Genomic DNA, 15590 nt, shown 5'->3' with positions numbered 1-15590 from the left:
CTCTTTTTTGGCTGGCATGGACATGATGGGCCGAATGCCCTCCTTCTGTGCTGTAAATTTCTAAGTTTCTATGAAGACCATTTGAAAACATCTGGGCAAATTAACCTCAAATCTGCTAAAGTTCCTAGTAGCACCTTATCAAATAGAACTTTAATAAATTTAAAAACACAAGAATTTTCATGATCAGACCAAGGTCACCTGACCCACCATACCGAATCGCTCTATACCAGACCAATATAGCCCAGCGATAAATTGCTGCCAGTTTCTTACCACCATCTCTGTGAAGTGCTGCAAATTCTTGAGAAAATTCCTTGTGTTGTTTTGATGGAGTTTCTTTCTGTTCAAATCAAAAATGATTTTTTTTTACTCATTCCCACGTACATTGCAAGCTGCAAGCAGAATACTGACAAGAGTAATTCACTCAGAATTTTTCAGAACGGGTTGCAAGGTTCAGCAATGAACAATAATCAAACATGTTTCCCTCTCATTGTAACTACAATCTACCATATACATTTTATCTTGCCTTCGGCATACATGTCACACTCTCGCCGTTTTCTGATTTAACATGCACCAGCCCTCTGCCTGTCCGCCTGCATGGGCAGAACTCCAGAGCAATGTCCAAGTGTCACAGAGGCATTAGCAGAGAGGGCGCAATCCTCCATATTTACTAGGCTTGTCGAAAAACCCAACCCTACTACCAGAAGGTGCAGCATAACACTCAAAAAACATATCAACCATCTCATTGAAACAGACTCAGCGGCATGTCTCCTGGGTCTTCCCATTGAGACCACCCCATGAACCCAAATATGGGCACTCCCAAAAGCTGAGCCAAGTGAAATACTCTGAAATCTGGGCCTGTTCCTTGGCGCATTGCCAAAGGCCAGCGGCCCCTATGTACCGTACAACTGCAGTGTGCTCCATCCAAATGGGGTAACTATCAAACCCATGGCAGTCAAATTAAAACCCTTCAGATATTAACACTGTGAGCAAACCGAACACTGCCACAACTAGGAATCCGTCTCCATAATCATCCACAACCCCAGTCACTCAGTGAAATTCACTCACTACTACCTTGTACCATGAAGGCTACACTATGAATGCAATGTATTCAATTTTAACCATTACCGGCCCAACTTCGTAATAAGGTGGATGAATTAGCTGCGCAAATAGAGGTAAACGGATATGATATGATTGGGATTACGGAAACATGGCTCCAGGGTGACCAAGGCTGGGAACTCAACATCCAGGGGTATTCAATGTTCAGGAAAGATAGGCAAAAAAGGAAAGGAGGTGGCATTGCTGGTTAAAGAGGGGATTGACACAATTGAAAGGAAGGATATTAGCTCTGATGATGTGGAATCTGTATGGGTAGAACGGAGAAATACCAAGGGGCAGAAAACGTTAGTGGGAGTGGTATACAGACCCCCAAACAGTAATGCGGAGGTTGGAGATGGCATTAAATGGGAAATTAGAGACGCGTGCAATAAGGGCACAGCAGTTATCATGGGTGACTTTAATCTACATATCGATTGGGCTAACCAAATTAGTAACAATACTGTGGAGGAGGAATTCCTGGAGTGTATACGGGATGGTTTCCTGGACCAATATCTCGAGGAACCAACTAGAGATCAGGCAATCCTAGACTGGGTATTATGTAATGAGAAAGGATTAATTAGCAATCTTGTTGTGTGAGGCCCCTTGGGGAGGAGCAATCATAATATGATAGAATTCTTCATTAAAATGGAGTGTGAAGTATTTGACTCAGAGACTAGGGTCCTGAATTTAAATAAAGGAAACTACGATGGTATGAGGCACGAGTTGGGTAGGATTGATTGGGGAATGTTACTCAAAGGGTTGACAGTGGATAGGCAATGGCAAACATTCAAAGATCGCATGGATGAACTACAGAATTTGTTCATCCCTGTTTGGCATAAAAATAAAAAAGGTGACTCAACCGTGGCTAACAAGGAAATAAGGGATAGCATAAGATCCAAGGAGAGAACATATAAATTGGCCAGAAAAAGCAGTAAACCTGAGGATTGGGAGCAGTTTAGGATTCAGCAAAGGAGGACAAAGGGATTAATTAAGAGGGGGAAAATAGAGAATGAGTAAGCTTTCAGGGAACATAAAAACTGACTGTAAAAGCTTTTATAGATGTGTGAAGAGAAAAAGATTGGTGAAGTCAAGCGTAGGTCCCTTGCAGTCAGAATCAGGGGAATTTATAATGGGGAACAAAGAAATGGCAGCCAATTAAATACATACTTTGTTTCTGTCTTCACAAAGGAGGACACAAATAACCTCCCAGAGATGTCAGGGAACATAGGGTCTAATGAGAGGGAGGAACTGAAAGAAATCAGTATTTGTAGGGAAATGGTGTTAGGGAAATTGACGGGATTGAAGGCCGATAAATCCCCAAGGCCTGATAATCTACATCCTAGGGTACTTAAGGAAGTGGCCCTAGAAATAGTAGATGCATTGTTGGTCATCTTCCAAAATTCGATAGACTCTGTAACAGTTCCCATGGATTGGAGGGTAGCTAATGTTACCCCACTATTCAAAAAAGGTGGTAGAGAGAAAACGGGGAAATAAGCCTGACATCGGTAGTGGGGAAAATGCTAGAGTCCATTATAAAAGATGTAATAGCAGAGCACTTGGAAAACAGCGACAGGATCGGACAAAGTCAACATGGATTTACAAAAGATATATCGTGCTTGACGAATCTACTGGAATTTTTTGAAGATGTAACTGGTAGAATAGATAAGGGAGAACCAGTGGATGTGGTGTATTTGGACTTTCAGAAGGCTTTCGATAAGGTCCCGCGTAAGAGATTAGTGTGTAAAATTAAAGCACGTGGGATTGGGGGCAAGGTACTGACTTGGATAGAGAACTGGTTGGCAGACAGGAAGCAAAGAGTTGGAATAAACGAGTCTTTTTCCAAGTGGCAGGCAGTGACTAGTGGGGTGCCGCAGGGTTCGGTCCTAGGACCCCAGCTATTCACAATATATAAATATATATATATATATATATATATATATATATTATATATATATATATATAAAATGATCTAGACGAGGGAACTAGATGTAATATCTCCAAGTTTGCAGACGACACAAAGCTGGGTAGGCATGTGTGCTGTGAGGAGGATGCCGAGAAACTCCAATATGATTTGGACAGGTTGGGCGATTGGGCAGAAGCATGGCAGATGCAGTATAATGTGGATAAATGCGAGGTTATCCACTTTGGTGGCAAAAACAGGGAGGCAGATTATCTGAATGGCAATAGATTGGGTGAAGGGGAAGTGCAACGAGACCTGGGTGTCCTTGTGCACCAGTCGCTGAAGGTAAGCATGCAGGTGCAGCAGGCAGTTAAGGCGGCAAATGGTATGTTGGCCTTCGTAGCAAGAGGGTTCGAGTACAGGAACAAGGATGTCTTGCTGCAGTTGTACAGGGCCTTGGTGAGACCACATCTTGAGTATTGTGTGCAGTTTTGGTCGCCTTATCTGAGGAAGGATGTTCTTGCCATGGAGGGAGTGCAGCGAAGATTCACCAGGCTGATACCTGGGATGGCAAGAATGATGTGAGGAGAGATTGGGTTGATTGGGCTTATACTCGCTGGAGTTTAGAAGAATGAGAGGGGATCTCATTGAAACTTATAAAATTCTAACAGGACTAGACAGGCTAGATGCAGGAAGAATGTTCCCGATGGCCGGGGAGTCCAGAACCAGGGGTCACAGTCCAAGGCTAAGGGGTAAGCCATTTAGGACAGAGATGAGGAGGAATTTCTTCACCCAGAGAGTGCTGAACCCGTGGAATTCTCTACCACAGAAGGCAGTGGAGGCCAATTCATTAAATATATTCAAGAAGGAGTTAGATATATTTCTTGAGGCTAAAGGGATCAAGGGATATGGGGAGAAGGCAGGGACAGGATACTGAATTTGGATGATCAGCCATGATCTCACTGAATGGCGGAGCAGGCTCGAGGGGCCAAATGGCCTACTCCTGCTCCTATCTTCTATGTTTCTATGTAACTGAAACCAGGAAGGGGGACAGTTAAAAATGAGCAGGTTACTTGCCAATTTGAAACTTGAACCTTTTGCATCTTTTCAATATTCACCAGCAGGGTTCTGCAGGTGGATGAAGCCTGCCTGAAGCAGAAATTCCAAATGAAGTTATTGATGTGCTATCAATAACTCAAAAGACTGAGATTAAGCGAGTAATTAACAGGCTTTTATTAACAAGAGAATGAAGGTGTGCCTCGAGTGGTCGACCGGTCCAGAATACAAAGGGGCTGTGGAGCAGTCACCTTTATACCTGGATTCGTGGGAGGAGTCAGCCGAGGCATGTACAGGCATGTACACAGTGGAATGCAAACAGTGGTTTACCACAGTTATGTACCGCAGGGTCTTACTATGTCAAAAAGACCCCAATAGCATTTTCAACAGGGCCTGAACGGGAAGCAGCCAATATTTTCCTACCAGGCAGAAGTAGGCTGGCAGCTGGTGGGTAGTTTGAAGAAGCCCTCCATTAAAGTCAAAGCAAATTCCTTTGTGGGGCCAGAAGGAGCAAGTGTGCTCCTCCGGGCCCCACAAGGAAAGTTGAAGCATCCTTTGTCACCACCCACACCACCCCCCCTCCCCACTTCGTTCTGCGATACCCTGGATCTTTGGCTGTCAGCAGCCATTCTGCACCCTCTTCCTGCCCATTCCATCTGTTTTTAGCAATGTTGGTTGAGGGATAAATGTTGACCAGGACACAAGGGAAAACTCTCTTGACTAGTGCCATGGAATCTTTTACGTCCACCTGAGAGGGCAGACATCTGAAAGAGGACACCGTCAGTACTGAAGTGTCAGCCTGGATTATGTGCTCAAGTTCCTGGAGTAGGAACTGAACCCACAACTGGCAAATGAATTTCAACACAGATAAATGTGAGGTATTACAATTGGGTAAGAAAAATAAGGAGATCCCATATTACTTGGAAAATAAGAATCTAAATGGGGTAGAACAGCAAAGGGATCTTGGAGTACAAATACACAAATCACTAAAAGTAGCGACACAGGTTATTAAGGCCATAAAAAAAGCAAACCAAGAACTAGGGTTTATTTCTAGAGAGATAGAATTGAAAGTAGAGAAATTATGCTAAACTTGTATCGAACCTTGGTTGGACCACCCTTGGAGTACTGTGTACAATTCTGGTCGCCACATTATAAAAAGGATATAGAGGCACTGGAGAGGGTGAAAAAAAGATTTGCAAGGATGATACCAGAAATGCGAGGGTATAACTATCAGGAAAGGATGAACAGGCTGGGTCTCTTTTCTCTTGAAAAGAGAAGGCTGAGGGGTGACCTAATAGAGGTGGATACAGCGCAGCCTGTGGAGAAGCAGTGAACGACAGACCGCAACTTCAGGATTTCCGCATGCGCCTGCGCTAATTACCAAAGTTGCGGTCAGTTTCAAAGGCAAAATGACGGCGAACGCTGCCAGTTCGCCATCACCAGGACCACAAATTCTGGGCCCAAGATATTCATGGTTTTACTTGTGTACAGTAGCTACCTGTGTACAAGGAGCTATATTATGAGTTTTTAATACTTTAAACAATATACTACGGAGGCTTATCTAGACTGTTGATGCTCAGGAGACATCAAGCAGAAAATTTCAATTGCGTCTGGACCTGTTGAAAATCAAAAGCAATTACAGTGTAACTCGAGTCAGCAATTTATCAGTGTCGCATTGTCCCAGTCTTCCTTTATTGGCAGTGAAGCACGAGCATTAAAAGTGGAACGTAAACAAAAGATTCCCCGTCTTGAGATTCTCTGCTTCTGGAAATATTAGCCTTGATTTTCCGATTCCCAACTACATCTGTGTCGTAAATGACACGTAGTAACCTCAGTGTGTTGGGGGCCGCCAAGCGTTTGGAGCTGACTGCACACAATTCCAGGTGGTCGGGCCATTTGAATAGTTTGCTTACACTTCCAGTGCAGCTTTGGCCTTGAGCCAGTGGTCAGTCTAATGGGCAGGTGGGAATCTTACCATCAGCTGGAATTTGAAAGGTCATGGCTGCGTACGGGGACAAATATTCAGGTCGATGTTGTGATTAAGGTTAAGATTAGGCTATTCATCCTAGTTTCTGGCACCAAGCTAGCCACTGGCTGACCGCCTGCAATTTTTGCCACTTCATTAGAATAATTATTTGAAGCTGGATGCTCACCTTTGACCGCGTGCAGGGAACTAGCTTAATGGGAGATGTACAAAATCTGGCCAGCAACTCTAATTTAAAGGGATGTGCACACTTAAAAGGTAAGTGGCTCTATGTGGGGACAAATATTGTTTCAGCATTTATAGAGGTTCCAAAACAATATTAAATGTATGCCAAGCTTTACCAATACAAAAATCAGCCTTAAGCAACAAAGGTTAATTCATCAATAAAAATGCGAATAAAACAATATCAAAAATAAAAACTCTCCTGTCAAGCAAAAATTAAAGTGTGACAATTCACCTTTAACAAGCCTACTCCTGCAGGCCAGGCCATTCACACACTGCTGCACAAGTTTAAAATGGGCAATGGGATGCTGCTGGTGAGAAGGTGCGACAAGATCCAGAAAAGGATCAATTTACATTAGCTCTACAGGTATTATGTGCGCACCCGTCTTTACCACAGGACCTGCATTTAAAGTCACTAATGCCGTCTCCAAAATCCAGGCGTCGTTCTTCATTAAATATGGCACACTGTAAATTTCTGACCCTTTCTTGGCCCAGGTACTGCTCTCTCGCCTGATTGGTGAACTGTACTTGCCCCCAGCGAGTCCCTGCATGTCCTGATTTTGTGAAATAGCCTCGCAAAACCAGTTGTGTTAAGCAAACTGCAGCAATAGTGGAATGAGGAGATCAGTGACAAACCAAAATATAGAAACAAGGCTGGTTGACAGAACTGAGACAAGGCAGTTACAATGCTATGGCCACTTTCAACAAATGGCCGTGGATAGATTGCGTATACACCCAATGGAAACTTGCATCAGTGGAATTAAACGCCACTGAAAGACAGAATCAATTTATTGCTTGTAATATCAAAGAAACAACCAATGGGAAGACAGCTGAGACTGCAGCTCATACAGGAAGGAGATGAGTGGTGTTACACTAGCATGAGGCCTCCAGATCAATAGCCTTAAACCAAAGAAAGAGATGCTGACATTAATTAAATACATCCCTTATAAGCACAATTTGCCATGTTCATGGCTTTACACACATACGAGATTATATATGTAGAGCCATTACATGCCTAGCATGCTGTGGGCAGCTGTGAGTGTGTAGGAGGTATGTGCTTATTTGCGTGACTTCATAAGATTGGTACAAGATGCTCTACGCTTGTTTGTAAGGATGTATAAGACACTCTGCATGTGATAGCACTGGTGTATATGAACCTCGATGTTAGCAATGTGGTTAAATTTGGACTAGGTACGCCCTTGGTGTTGATGCAGTCAAACTGGTAGCACTGGGGGGAGAATGGGCTCTGGTGAGTTTTACAATCCAGGACCCTCCTCTTATTTGCTGAGGCTGCCAAATATTCAGCCCTACTGGCAGAAGATGCTGCTTGATATTCCTAAAATTGCCAAGCTCTTCATTGAAGAGGAGCTGACTGTCTCCTGGACCGCAGCATGGACACTACCCAAGGCTGAACCCAAAAAAGGTTCTTCAAAATCTGATTCCACTTTTTGCCCATTGCCAGCAGCTAGCTGGCCAAGCAAAAGCAGCTGGCGCCTAAGCTGTCCACACAGTGCTCCTGGGGCATGCTCCACCCCACCCGAACAGGCTGTCAAACCCCTTGTGGCCCAACTTAAACCCACCAAGCACCAACACTGCAGACAAGCACAACACTGCCGCTACTTAGAAACAATGCCCAAGGTTGTCCTCAGTCACGCAATAAAGCTCATTTACTTTCATATTTCACAATTTATCAAATATATTATACGCTACACTTTGACTGCAATGTATATCAAGGTCTTGAAAACAAAGAACAGTTAGGAAGTCTGCCCAAGCTAAAAATCTGTGTCTTTTCTAGTTGGTGCCTCCTTTCCAATGGAAAGGGATAGAAAGAAAGACTAACTTGCATTTCTATAGCGCCTTTCACGACCACCGGACATCTCAAAGCGCTTTACAGCCAATGAAGTACTTTTTTTGAAGTGCAGTCACTGTTGTAATGTGGGAAACGTGGCAGCCAATTTGCACACAGCAAGCTCCCACAAACAGCAATGTGATAATGACCAGATAATCTGTTTTTGTTATGTTGGTGTCCGGGCCAATATTTATCCCTCAACCAAGGATAACTCCCCTGCTGCTCTTCGAAATAATGCCATGGGATCTTTTACATCCACTTGAGAGAGCAGACAGGGCCTCGGTTTAACGTCTCATCCGAAAAACGGCACCTCCGACAGGGAGGCATTCCCTCAGCACTGCACTGGAGTGTCAGCCTAGATTCTGTGCTCAAGTCTCTGGAGTGGGAACTTGAACCCACAACCTGCTGACTCAGAATGCAAGTGTACTACCCACTGATCCACGGCTGAGACACAAGATAGAGCATCAGTCGCTTTCTTTATGCAGGAAGGAACGACAGATGTTCCTTCAATTGACCCGGGAAGACACATTTGCATTGAAGCTTAATGCCCTGGTAACCTTGACAACAACAGGAAGAGCTGTCCCAGCTCTTGACATTGTTTGTATTCAGGCTGCAAAAGATTGCATAGATCGTCGAGACCTGATTGTACCAATTTACTTATGATAATGAGGTTCACACATACTGGTAGCAAAATTCGGAATGCCCAAGGTCAGGCACTATAGTTTAATGATCCATGTCCACTGCCTCTGGGTCCGCACAATGTCGGCCCTCAGGTGTATAAGATGCTTGTTTGTATGGTGTATGCAATTCTGTGTGCATGTCAGTACGGGTGTGTAAGATGGTGTGTGCTTGGCTGCATGGGACATCTGCAGTTCATTCCTGCATAAAGCAAGTGACTAATGCTCTATTTGCAAGGGGAAACACTTCTCACTTTCCAGTAGAGAAAAGAGATGCCGTGTGTACGGGCAAGCCTGAAATGGGACAGTATAATGGAGGAAAAATGAATAAAAATCAGGTGGGAGTTTAAGAGGTGGTGCTGCAGCAGAACACCAGAACAGGAGGCCGAGGTTAAAAGAGGAAGTAGTGCGCCAAAGATCAGAAAACTGAGCCGAAGCCTGAAGCTTTTTGGGGCCTGACGAGAGGGAGAGGGAGAGGTGGGCCACGACTGGGCTGTCGCCCTCCAAAAGGGACATTATTGGGCTGTGTCCTTATCCCGACCTAGATTTTCATCTATGCATTCCAACAGGGAAAGCCATCAGCCTTCCCTTCACCAACCCCCATTTCATGCAAATGACAGCAAGGAGGTGGAGCCTGGCAGCCTGCATGATTTCCCTCCCTTCCACTTCTGATACCGCTGACCCCGTGGACCGGGGTGGAAGTCGTCACTGAGGCAGTGATGGTAGGCCCAAAGATGTCCCTTTTGGAGGGAGACAGTCGAGCAGTGGCCACCTCTGCCTCGCCACAGGCCTCACAAAAGGTGCCATATTAAAGTCTCGACTTCTGATCTTTGGGGCACTTCTTTCTCTTTAACATCGGCCTCCTCTCTTCTGGTATCCTACACCGTCACAACTTCCTCTTCGGCTCCCTCTTGGTGCCAGGGGTTCCGCCGGGAGCCTGTTCTGCTTGGATGATTACTTCTGATCCAGGAAAAAGAACCGGGGTCACAGTGAGGTCAGGCCAGTGGGCAGAAGCCCTGCTCCGGGAGGAGGGAAATCGAGGCCAGTTTTTCCATGGCAGTACGAAGGTGCCAATTTCCACCTATGTAAGACCATTTTCTCTCTGCGACTCTCGACATAATTCCAATGCAGTGACACAATTGCATAGCAGAAATGTGCACAAACATGATATCAACCCAATAGAGGCAACTGAAAAGTCATTGCCTGGATACAAAAAAATATTTACACTTGTGGTTACATGGAGTGTGGTGTTGCTTCACATGCCCTTTTAGCGCAACTCTAGATTTAAAACATTTGTGGTGCCAAATTATTCTCTGCGCTCTCCAATCTTCACCACATTTGCTGTAAAATGCATTGTACTCTGAGGTAATGTTGCTATAAACTGGTTTTACTACACACTCTGCATTGTTCCTTTAACGTTGTTGTAAGTTGTTTAGGCAACTCTGGGTATAAAAGTGCCAAAATAAAATTTAGCTAAGTGACAAGGGAACATCGAGATGACGGCCTCATTCATTTCAGCTTTGCATCAACTTCAATTGTAGTGAATTTAACGAGTTAGCGCTCGTGTATGTGTGTGGCCTCCTTCGATGGGAGGGCAGATCAGACAATCCGGCATAGAGATCAGTGGCCTAGTTCGTGGCCCTTCCGGTTTTCCAGTCCTTTAAAATTGATAACGGAAGATTTGCGACAGGGAGGCACTGACCTGCATTCCTGATTATCCAACTGATCATGTATCAGCCATGATTTAATTGAATGGTGGAACAGGCTCAAGGGGCTGAGTGGCCTACTCCTGTTCCTAGAACTGAGCGAGGCTCTGCTGTGGGAATGCTAACTCACAAAATTAGCCACATGCTTTTAGTGTAAACAGGCAGCCGACTGTCTGTTGGAAATCTGTTAACATTAAAATGCACCCATCATTCGAATACCAGTGAGTGGTACTCTGTGCATGCATGTTCCACATCACTGTTGGCAGATGCCATTCTCAAGCCACTACCTGCAATATAATCGTGCTCCTGGGTAAGGGTCTCTGGTTCCTTGTACTTGCATGTAATTTTGTCAGCTTATGAAATTCACATTAACCACCTATCGTCTGTGAACACAATTATTGTATTGGGAAAGACGTGGCACCAAGCTCATCCTCAGCAAAACAGTTTCCATTTAACACTGCATTCTGTTTCTTAGTTACAACCTACTTTGTTACTAATGCAATAGCAAGATTGTTACTAACATCACAGAGTTAGAGAGACTTTGGTTGAGGCGAATAGCATAGGTGCACTTAAGGGGAAGCTAGCTAAGTAGATGAGGGAGAAAGGAATAGCAGAATATGTCGTTAGGGTGAGATGAAGTAAATAGGGTGGGAGGAGGCTCGTGTGGAGCATAAACACCGGTTGGGCCGAATGGTCTGTTTCTGCGCTGTGAAATTCGATGGAATTTAATCGATTGTTTTCTTTTTTATTGAAGTTATGCTGTTTATTTTGTAAAATCCAAGCATTAATACAAGGTGTAATTCTGTGACCAGGGGCTCCCAGTGGAGGAGCGACGTACACAGGGGCGCAGGTCAGTGATTTGACATGGACGGAACATCACGAGCTGTGGGGCTACAATTTCCTTAAAGTGTCGCTCCTCACCGGGAGTGCTTGTACAGTGAAAGAATCACCTGTACTGTGTTGATGAACAGGTGCTGTGGTATTTGAATATGGTGTCAAATTCTCCACCTGGTTCCCCAGGCAAAATTCTTCTAACAAGAAAATGGATCTTTTTTTCTCCATAATTAATGACACAAAAAAAAAATCACAGGAAGGTTATCAAACAAAGTTTGACACCGAGCCACATAAGGAGATATTAGGACAGGTGACTAAAAGCTTGGTCAAAGGGTTAGGTTTTACAGAGTTGTTTTTAAAAGGAGAGAGAAGTAGAGAGGCGGAGAGGTTTAGGGAAGGAGTTCCAGAGCTTAGGGCCCAGGCAGCCGAATGCACGGCCACCAATGGTGGAGCAATGAAAATCGGAGATGCACGAGAGGCCAGAATTGGAGGAGCGCAAAGATCTCGGAGGGTTTTAGAGCTGGAGGTGGTTACAGAGATAGGGTGGGGCGAGGTCATGGAGGGATTTGAAAACAAGGATACAAATTTTTTTAATTGCGGTGTCGTCAGTCGATGTAGGTCAGCGAGCACAGAGTGAACAGAACCTGGTGCGAGTTAGGACATGGGCAGCAGACTTTTGGATAAGCTCAAGTTTACGGAGGGTACAAGGTGGGAGGCCGACCAAGAGAGCACTGGAGTAATCTATACCCCTACGTTTCCCTCTCCACAGATATGATCTGACCTGCGGAGTGTTTCCAGTATTTTCTGTTAGTATTTGAACGTTTCATAACTTTGGAGTAGGCCTGACAGGGAAGGAGCAAATATCATAGGCAGCCACCTAATAGGTAGTGCGGTATTGACAATGGTGTGAGGGGCAGCTGAAAATGGTTCATGGGGGCTGGAGAGTCTATGAGGAGAAAATAATAAATACCTCCCCATGAAGTAATTTCATTACCAGCTCAAGTCCTTCAGAGCTAGTTACTTACAAGGAAATGCTAAAAAAAATTGAAAACAAATTGTAATATTAATATAGAATTTATTGCAAGAATTTGTTCCAAACTTGGTGTTATAAATGCAGAATTCCTGCTCCCATCTTTGCCCATTTCCCTGTGATTACCAAATGCAGCTCTCACTCTTTATTACTTCCAAGTTGATTCTAATTCAGCATCACTTCTTCCTCCATTTTTTATAAGCCCAGCTGCTCCCTTCCTCCTTATCACAAGCATACTTGACGTAGTTGCAATCTGGTGTCAGCCGTGGCACTCTTGCTTATGAGTTATGAAGGTTGTAGGTTCAAGTCCCACTCCAGAGACTTAGATTTTTGTGCTCAAGCTGACACTCCAATACAGTACTGCGAGAATGCTGCGCTGTTGGAGGTGCCGTCTTTCAGATGAAATGTTAAACCGAGGCCTCGTCTGCTCTCTCAGGTGGATGTAAAAGATCCTATGGCACTAGTTCAAAGAGCAGGGGAGTTATCCCTGGTGTCCGGGCCAATATTTATCCCTTAACCAACATAACAAAAACAGATTATCTGGTCATTATCACATTGCTGTTTGTGGGAGCTTGCTGTGTGCAACTTGGCTGCTGCGTTTCCTACATTACAACAGTGACCACACTTCAAAAGTACTTCATTGGCTGTAAAGTGCTTTGATACGTCCTGAGATCGTGAAAGGCGCTATATAAATGCAAGTCTCTTTCCTTCTAATACCTAGTTTAATGAAGCTCTTCCTCCTCCCCCCAATCACCATTTACTAACTGGTTCCCAGCCCCCCAATTCTTCCAAGACCTTCTTGCCAGAATCTGTTTGCTTGATCTGGTTGAACAGTGATGGCTCCATTCGGCCCCTCTGTTTATCTGCACTCAGCGAGCTCGGTTTACCATCTTTACTCTTAAGCATATCTACAATCAGGAAACTTTCACAACCAAGTTAAATCTCTTAAAATGTCAGCAACCATTTCAAGAGGCACTAAAACAGAGAATGGATATTTTTTATTACCAAAGACATTGCAGGATTGTTGCCTTATTGTGAATGAAAATCATTTATCAAATTTATATTTACTATATTTGATGCACCTTGTAGTGTTCGGCTTGCTCACTATCAAAAAAAACCACGTGAAATATTTCAGCTAGCACATTCCTTCCTATTGTGTATGGCTCCCAAAAGTACTGCGGAGGGTCTATATATTTAGACAGGCAGATAACGGCCAGACAGATTCGTGAACAGTTAAAGCAACATTTGTCATAGGTTTTCCACTCGTTGGTCACTGAAATCAGAGAAGTGTAGCGAGGAGCATGCAGCTGACCAACAACACGCTTGTCTTGCTTCCTCAATTGAAAAAAGTTCCCGGAATAAAAAGGACGCTCAAGCTTACCTTCTTTCTCGATTTACAGCAGCACAACTTGCTGCTGCTGCTGCCCATTCTCCAGACTGGCTGCCAGATATCTGCCTGTGAAAAGCCTGCTGACTGTAACGCTGGCGGCGAAAGATTAAACCTTCAGCACTAAGTGACCCAATTGGTTTGAACTAAACCCGGGTCTGCTGTTTGAACTTGTGGTTAGCAGTTAGGGTTACCGTATTTCCTATAAACCACACACCTTCAGAAAGCCATAAAACTACTGACATCCCATTTCTATGGCTTTCAGCTGACCAGCAGCTTTGAATTAAACAAATAAGAAACACAAAAGCGAAATGTTAATGTAATCCTTTTTGGGAGCAGAAATGTTTCTGACTAAATGTTAAAATTGTGGTTTATTTTTTATACGACTGCAGTTGCAGGAAATGAGTGTGGGAGGTGCCTTTCAGACCTCAGAAGGTGTCTGCTGCTGAAGATTAAGTGTAATGAACAATACGAAGGATGTCGGGCAATATGCTGCACTTTTAAGAGTGTGTGGTCAACGTCAATTCATACAGACCCAGAGGCTTAGCAAGGATTAGGAATTTATGGGTTAATATCGGATCAACAGTGATGCAACATTTATAATAATGTATCTTCTCCTGTTTCTGGAACAGTACATAAGCCACAGAAAGTTTAAGGTTGAAGTGAGCTGGGCCATGATTTAGCAGAGACAGATTGTTGCTGACTGGTGATGAGAGGAAAGGGAATAGTAGAAGGATTTAGGGTAGGTGTAAGTTGTTGGAATTGAGACTCCAGGGAGAAACAGTGAGGGTGCATGGTGGTGGGTGGGGGAGTAGGAGGGAGAATGAGGTTGATGAGAAGAAAGCAGTAACCGAAAAGGAGATCTCTGCGCACAAATGCCACTGCGAGAGAGGGAGGGAGGAATGAGTCTGATGAAAGGGAAGGTGAAGGTGAACTGGTGCAAGAAATGTTACAGGAAGTGGGAGGTAAAGGGGAGAAAAGGGACTTCCTGTGGTAGGAAGTAGATGTCTGAAAGGGTTGGGGGTGGGGAGAGGGGCAGTTGCAATCACAAATATCGTGGAAAGTGAGAGACTTTAGTCAAAATAAAGATAAGAAATAGCTAAAGAAATTTAAAGTCATATAAAATGTTAGCTATTGGTAAGCAGCAGCTTAGTTACTGATGGGAAAGGGATCCAGGTATTACATTCACCTCCTGAGACCATGAGAGCTGCAGGTTGCTATGCCGCGATGCTTGCATGGCGATGCTGGGATTCTTCCATGTTGTTGGAGTGGTGGGCTAAATTCATTTTAAATAATACATAAGCACAATTCTTCCCTCTGTTACAGAAAATACCACTATTTCAAAACACAGATAGTTTAAAGTGACAAATCTGAACTCCAGATTGCGCCTCCTATTTGCATTACTGTGATTTACAAATGTTTTTTTAAAATTCATTCATGGGATGTGCGCGTCGCTCGCAAAGCTAGCATTTATTGCCCATCCCTAATTGCCCTTGAGAAGGTGGTGGTGAGCCGCCTTCTTGAACCGCTGCAGTCCGTGTGGTGATGGTACTCCCACAGTGCTGTTAAGGAGGGAGTTCCAAAATTTTGATCCAGCGACGATGAAGGAACAGCGATATACTTCCAAGTCAGGATGATGTGTGACTTGGAGGGGAACATGGAGGTGGTGGTGTTCCCATGCATCTGCTGCCATTGTCCTTCTAGGTGGTAGAGGTCGCGGGTTTGGGAGGTGCTGCCGAAGAAGCCTTGGCGAGTTGCTGCAGTGCATCTTGTAGATGGTACACACTGCAGCCACGGTACGCCGGTGGTGGTGGGAGTGAATCTTTAAGGTGGTTGATAGGGTGCCAATC

General features: G+C 44.3%; 1 protein-coding gene across 1 annotated transcript in view; it reads right to left on the bottom strand.

The window, feature by feature from the left end:
- The window catches only part of LOC147114175 (coiled-coil domain-containing protein 69-like), a 40751-nt gene extending 26804 nt beyond the window's left edge, over positions 1 to 13947 (bottom strand). Inside the window, exons 1-2 of the mRNA XM_085995819.1 lie at positions 13735 to 13947; positions 271 to 337 (exon numbers count right to left, since the gene is read on the bottom strand). Coding sequence (XP_085851945.1) covers positions 271 to 337; positions 13735 to 13782 — 115 coding nt within the window. The 5' untranslated portion in view covers positions 13783 to 13947. The remainder of the gene's footprint in view (positions 1 to 270; positions 338 to 13734) is intronic.
- Between the last annotated feature and the right edge of the window lie 1643 nt (positions 13948 to 15590).

This window comes from Somniosus microcephalus, chromosome 8 (assembly GCF_052327205.1).
Source record: "Somniosus microcephalus isolate GS21.2 chromosome 8, FLI_Smic_1.0, whole genome shotgun sequence".
Lineage (NCBI taxonomy): Eukaryota > Metazoa > Chordata > Chondrichthyes > Squaliformes > Somniosidae > Somniosus > Somniosus microcephalus.
Note: the sequence above shows the minus strand (reverse complement) of the source record. Positions and strands in the feature narration are given on the sequence as shown.